This window comes from Pristiophorus japonicus, chromosome 22 (genome assembly GCF_044704955.1).
Source record: "Pristiophorus japonicus isolate sPriJap1 chromosome 22, sPriJap1.hap1, whole genome shotgun sequence".
NCBI classification, from domain to species: Eukaryota; Metazoa; Chordata; class Chondrichthyes; family Pristiophoridae; genus Pristiophorus; species Pristiophorus japonicus.
The window spans coordinates 33,272,295-33,296,068 of NC_091998.1; the positions used below are offsets into that span (position 1 = coordinate 33,272,295).

The following is a 23,774-nucleotide window of genomic DNA, read 5'->3' on the forward strand; positions in this document are numbered from 1 at the left end:
ACTAATTCAAACTATACAAAAATATTAAAGCATTTGGCAAATCTTTTTGCGTGTGTAAATTGTACTAAAACCAGAGTCACACACTGACCTTTCACACTCGGGGTCATGGGGTCACACACTGACCTTTCACACTCGGGGTCACACACTGACCTTTCACACTCTGGGACATGGGGTCACACACACACAGGGACAGTGGGCCAGGCACTGTCCTTTCACGCTGGATTCTACCTCAGTCCCCTCTGCTCTTTCTGATGTTGGGACTTGTTGGTGCAGAGCAAATGGAGCTTCACTCTGCCTCTAACCTCTGCGTTAGCTGACCTTGCAGAGACTGCCTACCATGGGAACGTGCGACATTCCTCACCGCTGATACCGCTCACGTGGAGCAGCACAAAATGAGGTCACAAACGGTGTTGTGATGGATCATCGTGTAAGTTGGAGCGACGTCAGAAAATGATGCAGCTAGAGAAAGGCTTCGAGACAGGACTCCGTCTTTTCTTGTAGCTGCGTGCCCCATCTTAAAAGTGCTGACTCGTTCTCAACCAGTGGGTCCACTGGTAACGCACCCAAGTGGGCATCCTGGGATGTGTCTGGACAAATGGCGGGGGGGGGGTTAGCCGGCTATTCAGCTGTAATGCACGTCACCAGTGAGCCTGATCTCGCCCTTCCCTATTGTCCACACAAAAGCACCTTCCAGCAGGGAGCACTTGAGAGATTTGGGTAATGGGGAGAGGGGACACTGGCATATTTTCCTCTTACTAACCGACATGGAGGCCAATTTCACAGCCCTGATCAACAATGGGGGAAGAGACGGATCTCAGCATAGACTGGGAACAGCCTTCAATATTACCTGAAAAGGTGGCCATTGATTTCCCCGCCCCCACCGTCTGATTCCAGCAGAATTCCTCTCCCCAGTGCTAACAGCAATTCTAATCTCCAAGGCAACAGTCTGTTGCAATCTGTGTTCGCCCCAATATAAAAAACATTACAGAAATCCCAGACACACACAGTCACCTCCCAACGTGAGACTAAGCCAGAGGCACCGACACAGACACATACTGAGCAAAGACAGAAGGCAATAAGCTTTGACACACAAGGTTTACACATGCACCTCAACGGAATTATCGGATTACAGCGGAGAAAGGAAAGTGGGCAGATAGTGCCTGTTGGGGAGTGGGTGGATATCATCAATGCAGCGTGGGCAAATGGTGAGCGAGCGAGCGACAGACACAGAGTGACATGTCAATAGATACCCCACTGTAGCCGTCTGCCCATTGAGGGGGACTCCCACGGGCGGTGAGATGAACCTCGGCTGCTGGTCGCAGACTAATCACTGTGGCTGTCCTCTCCCGGTCCAGCGCTGAGCTCCTGGCACACGGCGTGAACGGCGGGATGCTGGCCTGGGCAATGCCGCTCCCAACCCTAAGCAAGGAGACCCTGAGCGAAGGTTTGCAGGGAGCCGGCGGGGCGGAGCGGCCGGAGGCGCTGGCGACAAGCGGCTGAACTCTGGCGGCCGGAGCTGCGAGCGCGGCAAATGCCCGGCCCCCGGCTTCCGAGGGCGGGCCGAGGGCGCGACCTCCGGGTGGGCAGGAGCTGGCGCGGTTAGACAGACAGGCGATGTACAGGTTGCTGACCTTGCATGCTGGGGCGGCCCCGCTCGTGGGGGGGATGCACGCCCAGCCCCGCGGCGAGGGATTGCCGTGGGGAGCCGTGCGACCGCCATGCAGCGTGTCCCCGGACAAGCAGCTCGCGGGCGGCGAGGTGGCGCCAGAGCCCGTGGGCGTGGGCTCTTCAGTGCAAACACTAGGTGGCGCTGAACGCCTGCGCACGGGTGGCTGCTCGGGTCTGATGTACACATAATCCAGAATCGGGACCGGCGCAAAGTAAGACGGCTTAATCTTGTTGGAGGGGCGCCATGCAAAGCTCTCTTCCTTCGGGGGCAGGGGGATGGGAGGCGGCTTTATATTTAAATATAGAAAGGGAGCGCGAATGACAAAACAGAAGAAAAGAAAAAAGTTAAAATCAGCACAGAAGAATTAAACCAAAAGAAAAAGGTTCTCGCTTAACAGTCGCTGAATTACAAATGAAATATGAGACGATATTCCATTGTCCGAAACAGCCTCGCCCGAGCCGACGATGTGACCTTTGTTTTTCAGAATGGTGAATGAGAACTTAATCATCATCCTTGTTTTCAAATCCCTCCGTGGCCTCGCCCCTCCCGATCTCTAATCTCCTTCCAGCCCCACAACACCCCCACAACCCAGAATCTATGTTCTTCCAATTCTGGCCTTTTGCGCGGCCCGATTTTAATCACTCCGCCATTGGTGGCCGTGTCTTCAGCTGCCTGGGCCCCAAGCTCTGGAACTCCCTCCCTAAACCTCTCCCCTGCCTTTAAAATGCTCCTTAAGCTTTGACCGAGCTTTTGGTCACCTGCCCCAATATCTCAAGTGGCTCGGTGTCCAATTTTGTTTGATGATCGCTCCTGGGAAGTGCCTTGGGACGTTGTGCTACGTCAAAGGCGCTATGTAAATGCAAGCTACTGTTGTTGGTTCGAGAACTCTGTCCGAAGCGACTGTTTGACAAACTGTTTTTCCAACACTGACTGACCCGAGGCTGTAAATCTTTGGTACCTGAGGCTCCGTCTTGTAGTCAGTGGGCAGGTTAGGTCGCACACTGCGAAATCCTTTGGCTGCCAGCGATAATGAGGTGGCATCGCCATTAGTGTCTCCAGTCGAAGGTGGCATCCAACCATCTGTAGGTTTAACAGCGCGAGACAACCAGAGTCAGAAGCAGTAACCCCACAAATTAAAAAAAAAGGACCAGAATAAGTTAATCTCTGCTCTCTCCTACCTGTCTCTGAACTCGGCAGTTCGGCACCTGTGGTATCCACAGAAAGCAACAAGGTGAGGAAGAAGAGAACACAAGAGAGAGTTACTCACACAGCGTCCAGCCCGTTGACAGAAGCAACCATAGCAAGACATTTCACATTCACGTCAAAATCTTTTCTGTGGGTGCCTGCCCGTACTGGGCAGTTTGTTACCACGGCAACGCACTCCAAACACAAAGCCCTCGCAAATTTCTGACCCCTGCTCGCACAATATCGCATTGATCCTCAGAGATGAAGACGGCTATTGTTCCATGGCCCCATTATTCACTCGCGAGGACAAAAAAAAAAAATAGCAAAAAAAAAATGAAATTACTTCTCTGCTGGCTCGGAGCACGGCGAGATGCGAAATACCACAAATAACTCGGAATTCAGACTCAAAAAGTTCCTGCCTGTTGTGTAGGCAGAGAGTGCACAAAGCAACGCTTGGAAATATTCTAGTGAGGGGAGAAGCGAAAGGGAGGGACGGCCCCAGCAATCTGAAACATTCTCGTTAAACCAGTATGACAAAACGCAACGGAATCCGCACCTCCTGGTCAACTGCACCAGTCTGCACAATTAGCAAAGGTCATAAGAAACATAAAAATTAGGAGCAGGAGTCGGCCATTCGGCCCCTCGAGCCTGCTCCGCCATTTATCATCATGGCTGATCTTCTACCTCAACTCCACCTTCCTGCACTATCCCCTATGTCTCTTGATTCCCTTAGTATCCAAAAATCTATCGATCTCTGCCTTGAATAACATCTTATGCAGTCCCCCAGAGTAGAAGATGACTTGCTTCCACACTAACATGAGTTCTAAGGTGACTGAACAGTCCAATGCGGGATTTGCAGTCTCTGTCACAGGTGGGGCAGACGGTGGTTGGTGGAATGGGTGGGTGGGGGGCTTGGTTTGTCGTACACTCCTTCCGCTGTTTGTATTTGGCTTCTACGTGCTCCCGGCAAAGAGACCAGAGGTGTTTGGCGCCTTCTCAAATGCTTCTCCTCCACTTTGAGCGGTCTTGGGCTAGGGATTCCCAAGAATCGGTGGGTAATGTTACATTTTTTCAAGGATGCTTTGAGGGCGTCCTTGAAGCGTTTTCTCTGCCCTCCTGGGGCTCACTTGCCGTGATGGAGCTCAGAGTATATACACTTGAATATGCTCAACGACTGAGCAACCATTCCCCTCAAGGATAGAGAATTCCAAAGATTCACCACCCTCCGGGAGAAGAAATTTCTCCTCATCTCAGTCCTAAAATGGCTGCCACCTTAGTCCCACTTTGTAACGGGGCAATTTGTTGTGAGCGGAAGGTTGGGTTTGAAGAAAACTCGAGATAGCAGCCCATTCACAAGCTAGCCATCTCATTCCAGTGGCAGGTGCTCGAATTGGCTGCTCCTGCCCCTCTCAGCCATGTGTGCCGTTACATAGCAATTTACAGCGCAGATGGAGGCCATTTCGGCCCATCGTGTCCGCGCCGGCCGACAAAGAGCCACACGTCCCTCGGTCAGCAGCCCTGAAGGTTACATATAAACCTATGAACAATGAACAATGGCGGGAAGGTAAAGAGCACCCAGCCCAACCAGTCCGCCCCACACAACTGCGACATCCCCTGCACCGCAACAATCTGCACTCCACCCCAACTGGAGCCATGTGACCTCCTGGGAGAAGCAAAAAACCAGGCCAATTGGGGAAGAAAATCTGGAAAAATGCCTCTCCAACCCATCCAGGCGATCAAAACTAGTCCAGGAGATCACCCTGGCCGTATTAGATTCCATGATGTACTGATCATCGTGTCTGCGCTTGCCAACAAGAGGTTATCCAGTCTAATCCCACTTACCAGCTCGAGGTCCGTAACCCTGCAGGTTACGGCACTCCAAGCACCTTTTAAATGTGGTGAGGGTTTCTGCCTCTACCACCTTTCCAGGCAGTAAGTTCCAGACTCCCGCAATCCTCTGCATGAAGCAGCCTCCCCTCATATCCCCTCTAAACCTTCCACTAACCACCTTAAAACTATACCCCCTTGTAATTGACTCCTCCACCAAGGGAAATAGGCCCTTGCTATCCATTATGTTCAGGCCCCTCAAAATTTTATTCACCTCAATGAGGTCTCCCCTCAGCCTCCTCTGTTCAAAGGAGAACAAACCCAGCCTATCCAATCTGTCCTCATAGCTAAGATTCTCCATTCCAGGCAGCATCCTCATAAATCTTCTCTGCACCCTCTCTAGTGCAATCACGTCCTTCCTATAATACGACGACCAGAACTGCTCGTAGTATTCCAGCTGTGGCCTAACCAGTGTATTATACAAATTTAAGCATAATCTCCCTGCTCTTGTATTCTATGCCTCAGCCAATAAAGGCAAGCATTCCGTATGCCGCCTTAACCACCTTATCCACCTGGCCTACTACTTTCAGGGATCTGTGGACAAGCACTCCTCTGTCCCGTCTAAAAATCCTGTAACCAGGAATATTGAGCTGTCAAACCTGTCTCTCTTTCAGCCATGTCTCTGTAATGGCTATAATGTCACCTAGGGGCCGAGCCCACACCTGCTTGGTGCAGGTCCTGAGGCTAATTTAGTGCTGGTGTGCATGATGGGACTGCAGGTCAGGATTTCGGGGCGAGGTACTTTGGACAGGGAGTTCAGTGAGCCCGATTTGCAGCTCGCATTATTTTCCTCCATTAAAACTGCATGAGTTGCAGATTGGAGACTAATCTAATCACTCCTGGCGCACAAATGTCTCGCCCAGAACATCGGGGTCAGGTATTTACTCTGACGTAACCACCAGAGTAATTTCATTGGTTAAAGGGTGTGATATATTCTTGACACCACAAACACACGACACACAAGATGGCTCTGCTGGTACTGGTCATGTGACCTTGTCACATGATCCTTTTATTATATATATCAATAGTTGCACTACCACAGTAGTCCAATCGGTGGAGCAGACAGCCAGTAGGGGAGCTCTATTAACTTCTCCCTCCTTAATGAAGTAGTAATCACAACAAAATAATTATCCAGAACTTGCATGGTTATACACCACTGAAACATCACATACACCAAAGTGTTTAAATGGTGATAACTGACCCGTCACCAAGATCTCACAGCCACCCTGTGCCATCATGTCTGGTGCTTTAGGGCTGGTTAGAGGCCGACACTTTGTATGGAACCCCCTGCAGTTTCATGGATATTATGCATAGGACCAATGCCCAACATTCAAGCCTTTATCTCGAGAATTGGCAGAACGTTACACTGAAAAATAAACTTGTATTTTGTATTCAACTGTGCAGTAGGCACTTGGCGCAGAGAGTGAGCTGAGTCACTCGCGTTCTCGGCCAACCTAAAGTGGCTCGTGTGCGGCCTGTCTGGTCTATTCCCTTCAGTCTGTGCTCATCGCCTCTGACTCGTGTAATTGAGATCGAGAGAGGAAGGACTGAGGCCCAGAGCACAGAGAGCCACTGACAGTGACCAGAGCATGAGGGAGATTAGGTGGCATCAAGCTTGGCTTTCACAACTCTACAGATCATAGAAAGAAGAGAAGAGTGAGGGAGGTAACGTTTTGAGGTTTGGGGACAGATTGAGTAGACGAGGCCTATATTTTCCAGAGTTTAGCAGAATGAGAGGTGCTCTCTTTGAAAGAGTCTGACAGGGTAGATGCAAGGAGAATGTTTCCCCCTTTTGGTTTCAACAACAATGAGGATATTGGGAGAAAGAGGAAGAGGACGAGTCCTCAGGGCAGTATGTAAGGAACTAGAGGAAAATTCAGAGGATTATAGACCTGGTGCTGTTGATTAAACATAGAGGAGCAAGAACGAAGGAAAAGAGAGAAAGAACAGGAAGAAAAGAAAAGAAAGGAAAAAGAGAACTAAACATAAGAACACAAGAAATAGGAGCAGGAATAGGCCCTATGGCTCCTTGAGCCTGCTCCGTCATTCAATACGATCATGGCTGATCATCGACCAAAACTCCACTTTCCTGCCCAATCTCCACATCCCTTGATTCCCCTAGACACCAAAAATCTATCGATCTCAGCCTTGAATATATTCAGAGATTCAGCATCCACAACCCTCTGAGGCAGAGAATTCCAAAGATTCACAACCCTCTGAGTGAAAAAATTTCTCCTCATCTCTGTCTTAAATGGCTGGCCCCTTCTCCTGAGACTGTGACCTGTGTCCTGCTAAAATTGTACAGGGTATTGGTGAGGCCACACCTGGAGTACTGCATACAGTTTTGGTCTCTGTATTTAAGGAAGGATATACTTGCATTGGAGGCAGTTCAGAGAAGGTTCACAAGGTTGATTCCGGAGCTGAGAGGGTTGACTTATGGGGATAGGTTGAGTAGGTTGGGCCTCTACTCATTGGAGTTCAGCAGAATGAGAGGTGATCTTATCGAAACATATAATATAATGAGGGGGCTCGACAAGGAGGATGCAGAGAGGATATTTCCACTCGTAGGGGAAACTAAAACTAAGGGGCATAGTTACAGAATAAGGGGCCGCCCATTTAAAACTGCGATGAGGAGGAATTTCTTCTCTGAGGGTTTTAAATCTATCGAATTCTCTGCCCCTGGGAGCATTTGAGGCTGGGTCTTTGAATATACTTAAGACGGAGATAGAAAGATTTTTGAGCGATAAGGGAGTGAAGGGTTATGGGGAGCGGGCAGGGAAGTGGAGCTGATCCATGATAGAAACATAGAAACATAGAAAATAGGTGCAGGAGTAGGCCATTCGGCCCTTCTAGCCTGCACCGCCATTCAATGAGTTCATGGCTGAACATGCAACTTCAGTACCCCATTCCTGCTTTCTCACCATACCCCTTGATTCCCCTAGTAGTAAGGACTTCATCTAACTCCTTTTTGAATATATTTAGTGAATTGGCCTCAACAACTTTCTGTGGTAGAGAATTCCACAGGTTCACCACTCTCTGGGTGAAGAAATGCCTCCTCATCTCGGTCCTAAATGGCTTCCCCCTTATCCTTAGACTGTGTCCCCTGGTTCTGGACTTCCCCAACATTGGGAACATTCTTCCTGCATCTAACCTGTCTAACCCCGTCAGAATTTTAAACGTTTCTATGAGGTCCCCTCTCATTCTTCTGAACTCCAGTGAATACAAGCCCAGTTGATCCAGTCTTTCTTGATAGGTCAGTCCCGCCATCCCAGGAATCAGTCTGGTGAACCTTCGCTGCACTCCCTCAATAGCAAGAATGTCCTTCCTCAGGTTAGGAGACCAAAACTGTACACAATACTCCAGGTGTGGCCTCACCAAGGCCCTGTACAATTGTAGCAACACCTCCCTGCCCTTGTACTCAAATCCCCTCGCTATGAAGGCCAACATGCCATTTGCTTTCTTAACCGCCTGCTGTACCTGCATGCCAACCTTCAATGACTGATGTACCATGACACCCAGGTCTCTTTGCACCTCCCCTTTTCCTAATCTGTCACCATTCAGATAATAGTCTGTCTCTCTGTTTTTACCACCAAAGTGGATAACCTCACATTTATCCACATTATACTTCATCTGCCATGCATTTGCCCACTCACCTAACCTATCCAAGTCGCTCTGCAGCCTCATAGAATCCTCCTTGCAGCTCACACTGCCACCCAACTTAGTGTCATCCGCAAATTTGGAGATACTACATTTAATCCCCTCGTCTAAATCATTAATGTACAGTGTAAACAGCTGGGGCCCCAGCACAGAACCTTGCGGTACCCCACTAGTCACTGCCTGCCATTCTGAAAAGTCCCCATTTACTCCTACTCTTTGCTTCCTGTCTGACAACCAGTTCTCAATCCATGTCAGCACACTACCCCCAATCCCATGTGTTTTAACTTTGCACATTAATCTCTTGTGTGGGACCTTGTCGAAAGCCTTCTGAAAATCCAAATATACCACATCAACTGGTTCTCCTTTGTCCACTCTACTGGAAACATCCTCAAAAAATTCCAGAAGATTTGTCAAGCATGATTTCCCTTTCACAAATCCATGCTGACTTGGACCTATCATATTACCTCTTTCCAAATGCACTGCTATGACATCCTTAATAATTGATTCCATCATTTTACCCACTACCGATGTCAGGCTGACCGGTCTGTAATTCCCTGTTTTCTCTCTCCCTCCTTTTTTAAAAAGTGGGGTTACATTGGCTACCCTCCACTCCATAGGAACTGATCCAGAGTCAATGGAATGTTGGAAAATGACTGTCAATGCATCCCCTATTTCCAAGGCCACCTCCTTAAGTACTCTGGGATGCAGTCCATCAGGCCCTGGGGATTTATCGGCCTTCAATCCCATCAATTTCCCCAACACAATTTCCCGACTAATAAGGATTTCCCTCAGTTCCTCCTCCTTACTAGACCCTCCGACCCCTTTTATATCCGGAAGGTTGTTTGTGTCCTCCTCGGTGAATACCGAACCAAAGTACTTGTTCAATTGGTCCGCCATTTCTTTGTTCCCCGTTATGACTTCCCCTGATTCTGACTGCAGGGGATCCACATTTGTCTTTACTAACTTTTTTCTCTTTACATATCTATAGAAACTTTTGCAATTCGTCTTAATGTTCCCTGCAAGCTTCTTCTCGTACTCCATTTTCCCTGCCCTAATCAAACCCTTTGTCCTCCTCTGCTGTGTTCTAAATTTCTCCCAGTCCCCGGGTTCTCTGCTATTTCTGGCCAATTTGTATGCCACTTCCTTGGCTTTAATGCTATCCCTGATTTCCCTTGATAGCCACGGTTGAGCCACCTTCCCTTTTTTATTTTTATGCCAGACAGGAATGTACAATTGTTGTAGTTCATCCATGCGGTCTCTAAATGTCTGCCATTGCCCATCTACAGTCAACCCCTTCAGTATCATTCGCCAATCTATCCTAGCCAATTCACGCCTCATACCTTCAAAGTTACCCTTTTTTAAGTTCTGGATCATGGTCTCTGAATTAACTGTTTCATTCTCCATCCTAATGCAGAATTCCACCATATTATGGTCACTCTTCCCCAAGGGGCCTCGCACAACGAGATTGCTAATTAATCCTCTCTCATTACACAACACCCAGTCTAAGATGGCCTCCCCCCTAGTTGGTTCCTCGACATATTGGTCTAAAAAACCATCCCTTATGCACTCCAGGAAATCCTCCTCTACCGTATTGCTTCCAGTTTGGTTAACCCAATCTATGTGCATATTAAAGTCACCCATTATAACTGCTGCACCTTTATTGCACGCACCCCTAATTTCATGTTTGATGCCCTCCCCAACATCACTACTACTGTTTGGAGGTCTGTACACAACTCCCACTAACGTTTTTTGTCCTTTGGTGTTCTGCAGCTCTACCCATATAGATTCCACATCATCCAAGCTAATGTCCTTCCGAACTATTGCCTTAATTTGCTCCTTAACCAGCAATGCTACCCCACCTCCTTTTCCTTTTATTCTATCTTTCCTGAATGTTGAATACCCCTGGATGTTGAGTTCCCAGCCCTGATCATCCTGGAGCCACGTCTCCGTAATCCCAATCACATCATATTTGTTAACATCTATTTGCACAGTTAATTCATCCACCTTATTGCGGATACTCCTTGCATTAAGACACAAAGCCTTGAGGCTTGTTCTTTTAACACCCTTTGTCCTTTTAGAATTTTGCTGTACAGTGGCCCTTTTTGTTCTTTGCCTTGGGTTTCTCTGCCCTCCATTTTTCCTCATCTCCTTTCGGTCTTTTGCTTTTGCCTCCTTTTTGTTTCCCTCTGTCTCCCTGCATTGGTTCCCATCCCCCTGCCATATCAGTTTAAATCCTCCCCAACAGCACTAGCAAACACTCCCCCTAGGACATTGGTTCCGGTCAGCTATGATTTTATTGAATGGTGGAGCAGGCTCGAGGGGCCGTATGGTCTACTCCTGCTCCTATTTCTTATGTTCTTATGACCCCTGGGGCCCAAAATTCCACAATGCCCTTTTTTGGCGCTATTTACGATTTTCCCTTTGAATTTAGCACCGCGCAGAAAGACCTTAGCTTCTGTGGGTGGAGCCAATTGATAGCCGAAAGACTGAGGCCCCATTCTGCTCATGCCCAAGCATTTAGGTTTCCAGGCTAACGTGTAATTGTTCAGCTTTACTCTGTAGCTAGCCTGTGCTGATTTTTCCCGTGCTGACCCGCTGAGATTTCCAGCATTTTCTTCCTCTATCCCCGGCCGAGTAATTGCTTTCTACAAATAAAGGCAATATATAATTCCAAGGCTATAATGTCTCAGACTGCTTTTAGCACCCTTTACATGGGCGAGGGATGCTAATTTGTCCGGGGTTACAGATGATTTGAAAACATCTGTATTGCCGATTGTGATGCAAAATCAGGCCACAGACCTTCAAAGTGCAAGCGGGAATAAATTTACACAGTCACATTCTTCTCGTGTACCAGTTGGATTTATTGACAGCTCTGCTGCAGCCGTACCTCAGTAGCGGGATCGATGGCTGCTGCCCCGGTTGAAATGGTCGTTTTGGTTCAATGTTACTTCTATGTATTCCAGTAAGTGTCTGTATTTTAAAAGGATGGGTGAGTGGAAGACTCCTGTATGGCTCAGAGACGTGGACCATATACAGTAGACACCTCAAATCGCTGGATAAATACCACCAACGATGTCTCCACAAGATCCTGCAAATCCCCTGGGAGGACAGGCGCACCAACGTTAGCGTCCTCGACCAGGCCAACATCGAAGCATTGATCACACTTGATCAGCTCCGTTGGGCAGGCCACATCATTCGCATGCCAGACACAAGACTCCCAAAGCAAGCACTCTACTCGGAACTCCTACACGGCAAACGAGCCAAAGGTGGGCAGGGGAAACGTTTCAAGGACACCCTCAAAGCCTCCTTGATAAAATGCAACATCCCCACCGACACCTGGGAGTCCCTGGCCAAGGACCGCCCTAAGTGGAGGAAGAGTATCCGGGAGGGCACTGAGCACCTCGAGTCTCATTGCCGAGAGCATGCAGAAATCAAGCGCAGGCAGCAGAAGAAGCGTGCGGCAAACCAGTCCCACCCACCCTTTCCCTCAACGACCATCTGTCCCACCTGGGACAGAGACTGTAATTCCCATATTGGACTGTTCAGTCACCTGAGAACTCACTGAGTATGGAAGCAAGTCTTCCTCGATTTTGGGGGACTGCTGATGATCATGAGTAGGAGGCACTCCAAAGCATTCGTTGTTTCCACCAGGACTCGGGGCACACACCCACGCTGCATTAAAAGCTAACTTTTCGATGGAGATGGGGAGGGAGAAATGAATGGCTTTGATGAGAAGCGTTAGCATTTGCCTGAACGCTTCCTTCAAACAAACAATAAAGGTGCACTGGTCAAAACCGCGAGTGAAACGTGAACCAAAGGAACTCCCGCTGTTGCCCCCTCGCCCTTTCCAGGCTTCTTTGGAAGCCGAGCGCCGAGTTCCTGTGTCCGGTCGAGGGAGCGATCCTGCCGGCCGGCGCTCCGACCCCGTGTGCCTTGAGCCCGGTGAGCAGCGGGTTGGTGATGGAACTTCAACTCGCAATTTATTGCAATAAAGAAAATTTCTCCTTCCCCTCCGCACAAACATTTTTAATTAGTTTGGATATTGCTATGTCTATAATGTACTTATGAATGATTCCACGAGTCAATGTGTTATACTCAAACTGTAGTGACCTTGGTCCTTTATCTCAGAGTGCTGTGTAGCCTTTTATATAGGGCCCTGTCATCAGGGCAGGAAACCCCTGGTCTCCACCAGTTGCACCCTCTACTGGTGCCAGCATGTATGTACACAGTGTAAACCTTATTGAAAGTACATCAGGTAAACGAGTCTCCATCTTATGTAATCACACAGTGACTACAGAGTACATCCATCTGCATATACAACAGATATAATATAAGTCTTGCTCCCTCCCTCCAAAACCTGTAACTCAGCTCCGATAAACAAGGTGGCGTCTGCAATGCTGATCTCTATCTGATTCCAATTTGGTACGGTAAGATTTATCAAAGCAGTCCCAAGCGCCGATTTTGAAAAAACCCTTATTGGCAAAACTTGTAAAAACAGGCAAAAATGGCATTATGGGCGAATTTGACCCTGAGTGACTTCATAAAAACCTTAACTTAAAAAAAAAAAATCGTCTGTTACCTGTTAAGAACGGCGTTATACCCTTGACGAAATGAGCAAAATTAAGTTAGCTCCAAAAACACGGATACCTCCAAAAATTTTGGGCCCTAGTTCTCGACACTCCAGCCAGGGGAAGCAACCTCTCAGCAGCCAAGGAGAGAGAGGGGGGAACGGGTTGAGGCTGCAGATTGGAGAGGGATCATCTATCAGATGAGCAGCCCTCCCTTCCATCCTGTCTGAGTGAGAGGGTGCTAGACGAGATTTCCCAACAGGAAAACAGCACTCAAGTCTTGGCAGCCTTAAACTTCATGGACAGTTGAAAGCTGTTGAGGGAAGAGGCGGGCAGGGACAAGAGAGAAACTGAAAGCAATAAAACCGGAATATAAAGACATTTTAGATCCAGTTTGACGCGTGATATACGATTGCATGAATTAGTCAATTCGTTGAATTCCTGCACCAAGAATCCCAACGCTGTGGATTCCGCAATTAGTTACTGGCTGGGAATGAATTATCCACATTGGTTTCTCACATGCACCTCACCAGTCTGAGCAATGCTGCGACATTATAATTTATGCCAATTGTAGAGGGACAAAGAAATGGAAGGTGGTGGGATACTGAACCATACAGAGCACAAGGCTCCTGACTTCATGGGTGCTGATCTCATCGAGAACTGTCCCACAGTGGCTATAATCAACGCTCGGTGTTACTTGGGGAGATACGGAGGGGCGATCAAGAATTCAGCCAGAGCTCCTGATCACTGCCCAGTGACCCCTGGGTTAGAGAGAGGGGAAATCAGCCAGGGTTCCTGCTCCTGATCACTGTCCATTGGCCACCAGGGTTAGGGAGAGGGGAAATCAGCCAGGGTTCCTGCTCCTGATCACTGTCCAGTGACCCCTGGGTTAGAGAGAGAGAGAGAGAGGGGAAATCAGCCAGGGTTCCTGCTCCTGATCACTGCCCAGAGCACGCTATGGGCTGTCCTCATAAGCCTGTCATGGTTGAATAGCTTGTCAACACTGGCCATCTGAGCGCAAGACATATCCCATCTGATATCAACTAACTCAGCCGAGACCAGGGTTCAAACGCTGCCTGGGCAGTGCATCGAGCAAGTAAGCCAGAAGGGAAACTATAGGTTTAGTAATAAAATGTAAATCCTTACTGCTCGATTGTTGGGGCTCCTGATCCGGTGGTGTTCCTGTGTCCTGAGGTTCCACGTAGCCCGATGATGTCCGCATAGTCACTGACCCTTTCCCCATACTGACTTTTGATGGATCAGTTTCTGCAAGGTCAAAGGGTACAAGGTTATAAACCATTCACAGTCAGCTGTGTTCTGCAACACTTCAATTTAGATTCTTCACAGGAAGGTTTGTTTTGTCAGGAATTCTGTTGGAAGCTGCGCTTTGTTCGGTGTGCACGAGTGTATTTTGTTTAAGAAGGAGCATTTTAGCAATCCACCCCACCCACACAAGATGATAAGAATAAGAAATAGGAGTCGTCGGCCATTCTGCCCCTCGAGCCTGCTCCACCATTCAATGAGATGATGGCTGATCTTCTACCTCAACTCCACTTTCCTGCACTGTCCCCATATCCCTCGATCCACTTAATATTCAAAAATCTATCGATCTCTGCCTTGAAGATACTCAAAGGCTGAGCCTCCACAGCCCTCTGGGGTAAAGAATTCCAAAGATTCACCACCCTCTGAGTGAAGAAGTTTCTCCTCATCTCAGTCCTCTATGGCCAACCCCTTATTCTGAGACTTTGACCCCTGGCTCTAGACTCCTCAGCCAGGGGAAAACATCCTCCCTGCATCTACCCTGTCAAGTCCTTTAAGAATTGTGTATGTTTCAATTGGATCACCTCTCATTCTTCTAAACTCTGGAGAATATAGACCTAGTCTACTCAATCTCTCCTCACAGGACAATCCCCCCATCCCAGGGGCAGGGGAGGATGGGGGCCTTCACAGAATCAGAGGAACTTACAGCGTAGAAGGAGGCCGTTCAGCCCATCGTTCCTGTGCTGGCTCAGAGAGAGCGAGCAGTCGTGCTCAGTCCCACACCCCGCCTTTTGTCCGTAACCCTGTGAGTTCCTCATCCTCCAATACCCGTCCAACTCCCTTTCAAAACTATTTATGGGATCAGCTTCCACCAGCTTCTCAGGTCGAGCGGTCTGCCGAGCACCGAAAACAGGCACTGCGGCGTTGCTGCAGGCATTACAGCTCCAGGAGGTGAGATGGTGTCACGGTGAAGGTGACATCTTTACCAGATGTCCATACAAAAAAGTAAACAATCGGCGCTTTCAGTGTCATAACCAAGACCACCTATTTTCACCTGCGTAACATCGCCCGTCTCTGCCCTTGCCTCAGCTGAAGCCCTCATCCATGCCCTCGTTACCTCCAGACTTGACTATTCCAACGCACTCCTGGTCAGCCTCCCACATTCTACCCTACGTAAACTAGAGGTGATCCAAAACTTGGCAGCCCGTGTCCTAACCCGCACCAAGTCCCACTCACCCATCACCCGTGCTCGCTGACTTACATTGGCTCCCGGTTAAGCAACGCCTCGATTTCAAAATTCTCATCCTTATTTTCAAATCCCTCCACAACCTCACCCCTCCCGATCTCTAATCTCCTCCAGCCCCCCGATGTCTGCACTCCTCTAATTCTGCCTTCTAGAGCATCCCTGATTATCGCTCAACGATTGGTGGCCGTGCCTTCAGCTGCCTGGGCCCCAAGCTCTGGAACTCCCTGCCTAAACCTCTCCGCCTCCCTTGCCTCTTTCAAGATGCTCCTTAAAACCTACCTCTTTGACCAAGCTTTTGGTCACCTGCGCTAATTTCTACTTATGCGGCTCGGTGTCAAATGTTTCAAATCTCATAATACTCCTGTGAAGTGCTTTGGGACGTTTCACTACGTTAAAGGCGCTATATAAAAACAAGTTGTTGTTGTTGTTGTCGTCGTCGTCGTCGTCGTCGTCAAGGATCAATTCACAGCAGTCTAGAAATAAACCAAACGGGTAATGTTGGGGCACAGCTAGTGTCTGTCACTATTTGGTGTTCCCTGTTTGAGCTACTTCTTCCTATGCTTCATGTACCAGGTATTTATCTCGTGGCGTGCCTCCTCGTCCCCCGTCCTTGCAGTAGATCTTGTGATCCAACGCCTGTAAAACTAGCTCTACTCTCTCAGTGACAGCCAATTCTATCACATTCACTCACTTCCCAGTGCTCAGTCACGTGGTTAACTGTCTCCTGATTGCAGTTGGGAGCTGACTAAGAGTATTGGTGCTTTTCCTTGGAATTGTGTGGGAACCATAACCCACAGACGGAAAACAGCCAAATTAGGAGTCATTTTGGAGGAACATCACAGGTCTTTACCGACGCCCGAACAGCAATTTCTGGACTCCCAGTTCTTCCCATTAGTGGGGTTGCTGCAATTATAAGCAGGGGTTAGAGGAGCATTGGGTATGGACACAGGGCACGGCAGTGTAGTGGTTATGTTACTAGACTAATAATCCAGTAACTCGAGGTCAAATCCTACCATGGCAGCTTATGATTTTGAATTCAGTTTTAAAAATTTGGAAATAAATTTTAAACCAATGAAACGGTCGGATTGTCGCAAAACCCCAACTGGTTCACGGAGGGAAGGAAACCTGCCGTCCTTACCCGGTCTGGCCTATACGCGACTCTAGTGCCACACCAACGTGCTTGATGCTTAACTGCCCCGTGAAATGGCCGAGCATATTGTGGCATTGAGGGATGGGCAGTAAATGCCGGCCTTGCCAGCAACGCCCACATCCCAAGGATAAATTTAAAGCCACCAGCTTCATTGAAAAAACATTAGTGTAAAAGAGGGAGCTTGGCCAGGATACCACATTCTCTAGAATTCCCTCCCTAAACCTCTCCGCCCTTCTCCTCATTTAAATTGCTCCTTAAAACCTAGCTCTTTGACCAAGCCTCTGTCCCAATAACTCCTGTTGTGGGGCTCGGTGTTAAATTTTGTTTGGTAATGCTCCCGAGAAGCACCTTGGGACGTTTTACTGCGTTCAAGGCGCTATATAAATGCAATTTGCTGTTGTTGTCCCTTCACTGTTTAAGAGCTTGCATTTATGTAGAGCCTGCCACATCCTCGGGACGTCCCAAAGCGCTTCATGGCCATTCATTACTTTTACAGTGGAGTTATTGTTGTTTTAGCTGCAATTATTGTTGTTGTTCATGCAGCAGCTCATCTATGCAACAGCAAGATCCCACAGACAGGAAGGGAAATAAATGGCCAGTTAATCTGTTTTTTTTTGGCAGTACAGGTTGAGCGTCCGAAATCCGGAGTTCTGAAATTCAGAATGTTCCGGAATCCAGATACCAGGCCGATCCGTGGCGGGGTCATCTGGACTCCCCAGCTTTGGCGGCCCGACACACACAGCCACCCGCCCCCCCTTTCCCTCGGTGGCCCGACCTCGTCTCCCGCTTACCTCGGCCGCCCGACCCCTGCCTCCACCTACCTCGGCCCAGGCAAGGACATTCCAAAATCCGGAAATACCCAGAATCAAGAACGGCCTCGGTCCCGAGGTTTCCAGATTTCGGAAGTCACCCTGTAATGGTTGCAGGGCGAATGTTGGCCAGAACACTGGGCTCTTCTTTGAACAGTCCCATAGGATCTTCTACATCCATCTGAACAGGCGCACCCAACTGAACTAAAGATGGGACATCCGACTGTGCAGCACTCACTCCGTATGGCAAGTGTCGGCCTAGATTACGTGAAGTCTTTGGCGTGGGATTTTAAACCTACAACCCCCTCTCTCTCAGAAGTGCTAATAACTGAGCCAAACAGACACTTTTAAAGCGCCGCACTGTCGGAGGGGCAGCACTGAGGGAGCGCCGCACTGTCGGAGGGGCAGCACTGAGGGAGCGCCGCACTGTCGGAGGGGCCTTCTTTAGGGTGAGAATTTAAACCGAGGTCCCATCTACTCTCTCAAGCGGACGTAAAAGATCCCATGGCACTATTCTGAAGAGGAGCAGGGGAGTTATCCCCGATGTCCTGGCCAATATTTACCCCTCAATCGACATAACAAACAGATTATCTGGGTCATTATCACATTGCTGTTTGTGGGAGCTTGCTGTGCGCAAGTTGGCTGCCGCTTTTCTCACATTACAGCAGTGACTACACTCCAAAAATATTTCATTGGCTGTAAAGCGTTTTGAGATGTCTGGTGGTTTTGAAAGGCGCTATATAAATCCAAATCTTTCTTTCTTTCTCACATAGGGCAATAGCAAAAAAAGAGTGAGTATGAGAGCGAGATGGAGTTAAATCAGGAAGTAGTGATTAGATGAGATTATGGACAGAGTGAGAGATAGCTAAAAAAAACAAAATGCCCGGTATGGAAGGGCCCTGCATTGTTATTATGGGTGTTGGGAGTGTCGAGAGTGGTGGTATTTGCAAAGTGGCACACTCTGGCCTCCTGGCACCACTCTGGCACCTTTATATTTCCACCCAACACTGATCTCTGCCCAGCATCGGGAGTACATGGAGCCGCGGGATCTCCCAGTCGCTCACACGGTCCATGAACGATTGGTGTCTCGGATGAACAGTAAATGAAAGAAAGGCTGGCATTTATATAGCGCCTTTCACAACCACCGGACGTCCCAAAGTGCTTTGCAGCCAATGAAGTACTTTTTGGAGTGTAGTCACTGTTGCAATGTGGGCCCTTGTATTTCTAGCCAATGGAGAGGGGGCCAGCTGCAGATGGCAGCACCGAGACCACTCCAGGCAAATGTCCGGCACATGACAGGTGAGTAACCACAGGCCCCTCCCCCAATCACCAGTATCTACCAGCTTTACCGGACGCAGGTTTGAACCCGGTTCACGTGAATGGTTCAAAGGCTTGTTGGTTGCAAGGGTGACCCATAGGAAGTGCAATCTCATGCCAGGACCTAATGCCTGCAGGGTAATGCCCCCAACCCCACACACTGAACAGATCGCAGAATCACAGGCAGCAACTCATCGAATACACCAAACATCTGGTAACACCCACAAACACTACACTGACCACCCGTTGCAAACTTCAAATGTTAATTATCTACATAGTTAGTAACTGACTGAGGCGTAGGTCTGAATACAATGAAAACTAGGGCTAATTTGCATAATGAAAGCTCATTTGTATTCTTATTAATGGATGTGTCCATTGTTCAACCGGGTGGATTCAGAATATTTCAAGTCCGGCCCAGCCTTGTCACCTTGTCTTCCACCCCCATTCCCTACGAAGGTGCGAATTCTTGCTGTGGTCTGTGGGCAGCTCGCTCGCGCTCTCTCTCTCTCTCTCGGGGCAGGGGTAAGGATCACTCAATACGCAAGCTCAGTGAGTGCCAGTGGGCTACATGAATGTGGGGAGCATCAGGGCTAAGTGTGAACGGACACACACGCACGCATAGATAAGCTTTCTAGCAGCCAATGGATGAGGAGCAGGAGCCCAGGCCAATGGTTGAACACCGGCTCCCTGCAAATAGCGAGATGAGCGAACAGAGGGCAGACCCGAGATGGAACCTGGGACCTCCCCTGCCCGGCTGAGCAGCGTACAGTTACCGACCCAATTTTCGCGCTTCCCGGAGCTCGGCCCTATGGGTTGAATAACTCTGAACCGGTTGGCCATGCACACATCACAAATTCTACCGCACTTAGATCCTGAGCCCGTTTCCACGGCCAGATCAGGGAACTGAAAGCCCCAGGGCTTTCCAAGTCGATTTGCACTCCTGGTGTGAAGCAGGACCTGGAGCTTTCAATAAATCAAAAGAAAAATCAGATGCCTTTGAGATGAAGTTCTGCGTCATTCTATGAAATGGTGAGAACGTAAAAGGAATCGAGAGCAAGCGGCAGCGAAGGATGGAGGTGAAAAGCCGCTTCACGAGGGCGAGGATTATTTCGGACGGCAGGGTGAGGAACAGCCCCGCCGGTTAATGTACCTGTTGCCAGCAGTGTGTCGGAATAGCTTTTCAGCTTCTTCACCGGGTGAATTTTCACCGCGGAGACAGCGCGCGCGGGGTGCGAGGCCTCCATTGCTGCGAATACAAAAAACGAACACGGCTCGTCCACAACAAGGTCACAGCATGGCACCAAAGACCCTCCACCTTGGCTCAAGAAATAGCAAATCGCAAGTGCGGTCAAGCGGGGCGACACAGAGTGAAAGAACAGCAGGAAGGTTCAAGGTACATTTCAAATCAGATCCCAGGAGCGAAAGGAGAACAGGAAAGTGTCCAAGTACTCGTATGGAGTGCATTCACCGGGTGAGGTCGCCGACATTTGCCCTTCAGGAGCAAGTGTTCACATCCTCGGGTGAGGAGGGCAGACAATTAGAGGTAATGAAAACTAGAGTCAGAAAATGGACAATATAAAGTGCTGACACACACACACACACGCATCGTATGGTTTAGGAACGTCCCATTATCACACCATACACCGGGATTCCTTTAAGGCCATTTATAGACCACAGGCCTCTGGTTTTCGATTCCAACACAAGAAACAAACCTCCACAGACAGTTATCGGCAGATCGGAATCCAAATCAAACCTGTAAACGTAACATGTAATAAACACCGACAGGGGTACCATGTACAGACTGGTTCATCACTGACAGGATATTCAACATACATCTGACCGTGTTAGATTCAAGGGTTGGAGGAAGAGTAAAAGATTGGCACATAAATATTAGATATACAGCAGGGAACACTGCAAATATATAGGGAATATAGGGTAGGCGTATCAGCAGATAAAAATAAAACAAAATCGAAGGGTTAACATTTCAGATCAGATCCTGTCTCAGTACTGAAAGAGGTCAAGTCCTTTATAGGACTCACCAAAACAAAGAGGGGAGGAAGAGCAAGAAACGGTCACAGGTCAAATATGATGGCTGCTAGTGCAATACAGCAGGCAATATGTGCACAGCAAGCTTCCACAAATCACAATGAGATAATGATCAGATAATCTGCTTTCTGGTGATGTTGATCAAGGGATAAATATTGGCCAGGACACCGGGGATAACTCCCCTGCTCTTCAAAATAGTGCCACGGGATCTTTTACATCCACCCGAGAGGGCAGACGTCTCATTCGATAGATGCTACCCAACTCCCTCAGCACTGCACTGTCAGCCTGGATTATGGGCTCAAGTCTCTGGAGTGAGACTTGAACCCACACCTGTTGACTCAGAAATAAGATTCCTACACACTGAGCCGCCGCTGACTAATGGGTTAACAGTCTGGGAGTGTTTGAGTTTCAAAGCTGCAAAGCGGCTGGATGAAACACAAAGTTCATCTCGGGCACAGTGAACAAGCAACAGCAAGACAGACGGTGAGTAAAACTACCCCACAATGGAGGAATCTGGCCGGTAAAGGGGGCAGGCAGCAGAGGCAGAGGGACCGGGAGAATAGGGAGGTCACGATCCTGAAGCTTAAGCAGGGTTCAAACAATGTGGGAGGACAAAGGTGGAAAGGTCAGAGTGGGAATGGAAGTGGGGGTAGGGGGGGAGGAGTTGAAGTGATGAGTCACAGGGAGTTCACGATCATGGTTGGAGTCAGAGCAGAGATCTTTATTAAATCAAATCATCCAATCGTTTTTTGGTCACCCCAGTATAAAAGAGGCAAACCCCTCCCTCCCACCCCCCCACAATCGCCTCAGCCCCCAGCTCTACGGCCCCTGAACCTCAGCTCCACGGCCCCTATAGCTCTCTGACCCAGCTCTCCGATCCTCCATCCCTAGCTCTCCGACCCCTGACCCAGCTCTCCGATCCTCCATCCCGAGCTCTCCGGCCCCCTGCCCCCCCCAACCTATGGCTGTCTGACCCCTGACCCCCAAGCCCTGGCTGTCCGACCCCCGATTGCCCTTAAATATCTCGGGGGTAATTGTCCACTTCCTGTTGGAATCGGGAGTCGGGGGCCGGAAGTGGGCCAGGAAGGCAAGTTTCTTTCCTTGTTCCCCAGTGGGTCAGGAGGTGCAGGGGTGCTCTCGGGGCCCCACCAGGAAATCTCGGGCCTCCCCTGCCCCATTTGACCCCTCTCGCAAACATTGATGGGGGACCCAGCGCCTGGGATCATGGCCCCACCTAGCGCAGCACCCCGCTGATCGCACCGACCTGGGAGTTAAATTCTCCTGGGTCTCTCACTGCGAGGGGCTCACCCCCTCACTGTCTGGGATCGCAAGGTGCCAAAGAGGTGTTGGTAGCCATGGCGCTGAAGCTGACAGAAAGTGGGGAGAGTATTTCGGGAGCAACGATGAAGAGAAATGAATGAAAGAAAGCATTAGTTTCTGAATAAGTGACAGGCAACAATGCGAATGGTCTACAACAACCCAACTGTGACATGCGTTCTGCGGCTCACTGATGGAGTGTTCCTTTGAGGTGAAACAATCTAGAAAGGCCCAATACCTCGATCGAGCTGCTGCCGGTCCGTCGGGAGCCCATTCACAATTGTCTGGGAGATGGTGACTTCATGCTCTGCAAGGGAGGGAGGGAATGGAACAGCAACAGTTAGATCAATCGGCAGCATCTGCACACTACTTCACTCAGACTCCAGATCCAGCAGATTGATGGGGCAAGCAGCCGTGGGAAGCGGTGAATGAGCCGTCTGTCGGGTGGACCGTCGCAGGTCAGCGCGGAGACAGACAGCGGGCACCCTCTCCTCATTCACCCACTGCTACATTTGCTTTTCCTTTTAGATTGCTGCCCCCTGTGCCCACCCCCCCCCCGCCCCTCCCCAATTCTCAGGTGCGGTACCACAGGGTCCCATCACCGCCCGGTGCCTGACTGAGGCGACCATTCTTCACTCGTGACTCCAGCAGTGAGCTGGCTGTTCGCCCGTGGGGTGAATCACAGCCGAGCCCCATTCCGTCCTCGCCCGATGCCAACAATGCCGGTGAAACCGCACCTCAGCGTAAGCCAACGCACAAAAACATAAGAACACAAGAAATAGGAGCAGGAGTAGGTTATTCGGCCGCTCGAGCCTGCTCCACCATTCAATAAAATTACGGTTAATCTGATGATACCTTCAGCACAGGAGATGGTGGTGGTGGAGGGAAGGGTGGGGGAGTGGGAGGTGGGCATGGAAATAAAAAAAGCACACAACTGTTTTCAAATCCTATTCTATTTACCGATAATTGGCAAAAGAACCAGAGGTGATGAGCAGCAATGTTTTTACGCAGCGAGTTGTTGTGATCGGGAACGCGCTGCCTGAAAGGGCAGTGGAAGCAGATTCAATGGTAACTTTTAAACGGGAATTGGATAAATACTTGGAGAATTAATTGCAGGGCTGTGGGGAAAGAACAGGGGAGTGGGATCAATTGGATCGCTCTTTCAAAGAGCGAGCACAGGCATGATGGGCCGAATGGCCTCCCTCTGTGCTGTAACATTCTATTGAGGGCAATCAAGAGCGACAAGAATGGATCTGATTCGACAGGAAGCCGGAAAGTGCCAGCATCATCGTTTAAATCAGCCCAAGATTAAAGCAGGGAAACAAACAGCTATTTCTCCGATACAATAGAATTGAATATTACTGACAATAACAAGGATTCCAGTAATAGGACCCCCTCCCAACTCGCCTGAGTGTCCAACTGAAAGTATCGACACACTGCAGTCCTTGGGCAGATACAGAACACACAACCACCGCTTCACATTCGGCAGAGACAAGCCCAGATCGGAAAACTAAATATTTAGAAGCGATCCCTTTGCGAAGGTGGAAAAATGTGCCGCCTTTTTATAAAAAAAAAAGAAGAAGAGGTTGTGAAATTCTCCCACCTCCGGTCGCTTTTTTTATTTTTGCTCGATCCGGCTGATCTGGGCAGCCTGCCTTCTCTG

The 23,774-nt window shown here is 49.2% G+C and overlaps 1 protein-coding gene across 49 annotated transcripts in view; it reads right to left on the reverse strand.

Annotated features, from left to right (window-relative positions):
• The window catches only part of LOC139234937 (sorbin and SH3 domain-containing protein 1), a 259,206-nt gene that overhangs the window by 102,298 nt on the left and 133,134 nt on the right, over nucleotides 1-23,774 (reverse strand). For 42 of the 49 annotated variants that reach the window (XM_070865865.1, XM_070865858.1, XM_070865866.1 and 39 more), the window contains exons 3-8: nucleotides 22,350-22,418; nucleotides 19,899-19,994; nucleotides 14,113-14,232; nucleotides 2,848-2,883; nucleotides 2,628-2,749; nucleotides 1,251-1,955 (exon numbers count right to left, since the gene is read on the reverse strand). In XM_070865865.1, coding sequence (XP_070721966.1) covers nucleotides 1,251-1,955; nucleotides 2,628-2,749; nucleotides 2,848-2,883; nucleotides 14,113-14,232; nucleotides 19,899-19,994; nucleotides 22,350-22,418 — 1,148 coding nt within the window. The remainder of the gene's footprint in view (nucleotides 1-1,250; nucleotides 1,956-2,627; nucleotides 2,750-2,847; nucleotides 2,884-14,112; nucleotides 14,233-19,898; nucleotides 19,995-22,349; nucleotides 22,419-23,774) is intronic. The other 7 variants (XM_070865894.1, XM_070865889.1, XM_070865875.1 and 4 more) reach the window with 5 other exon arrangements.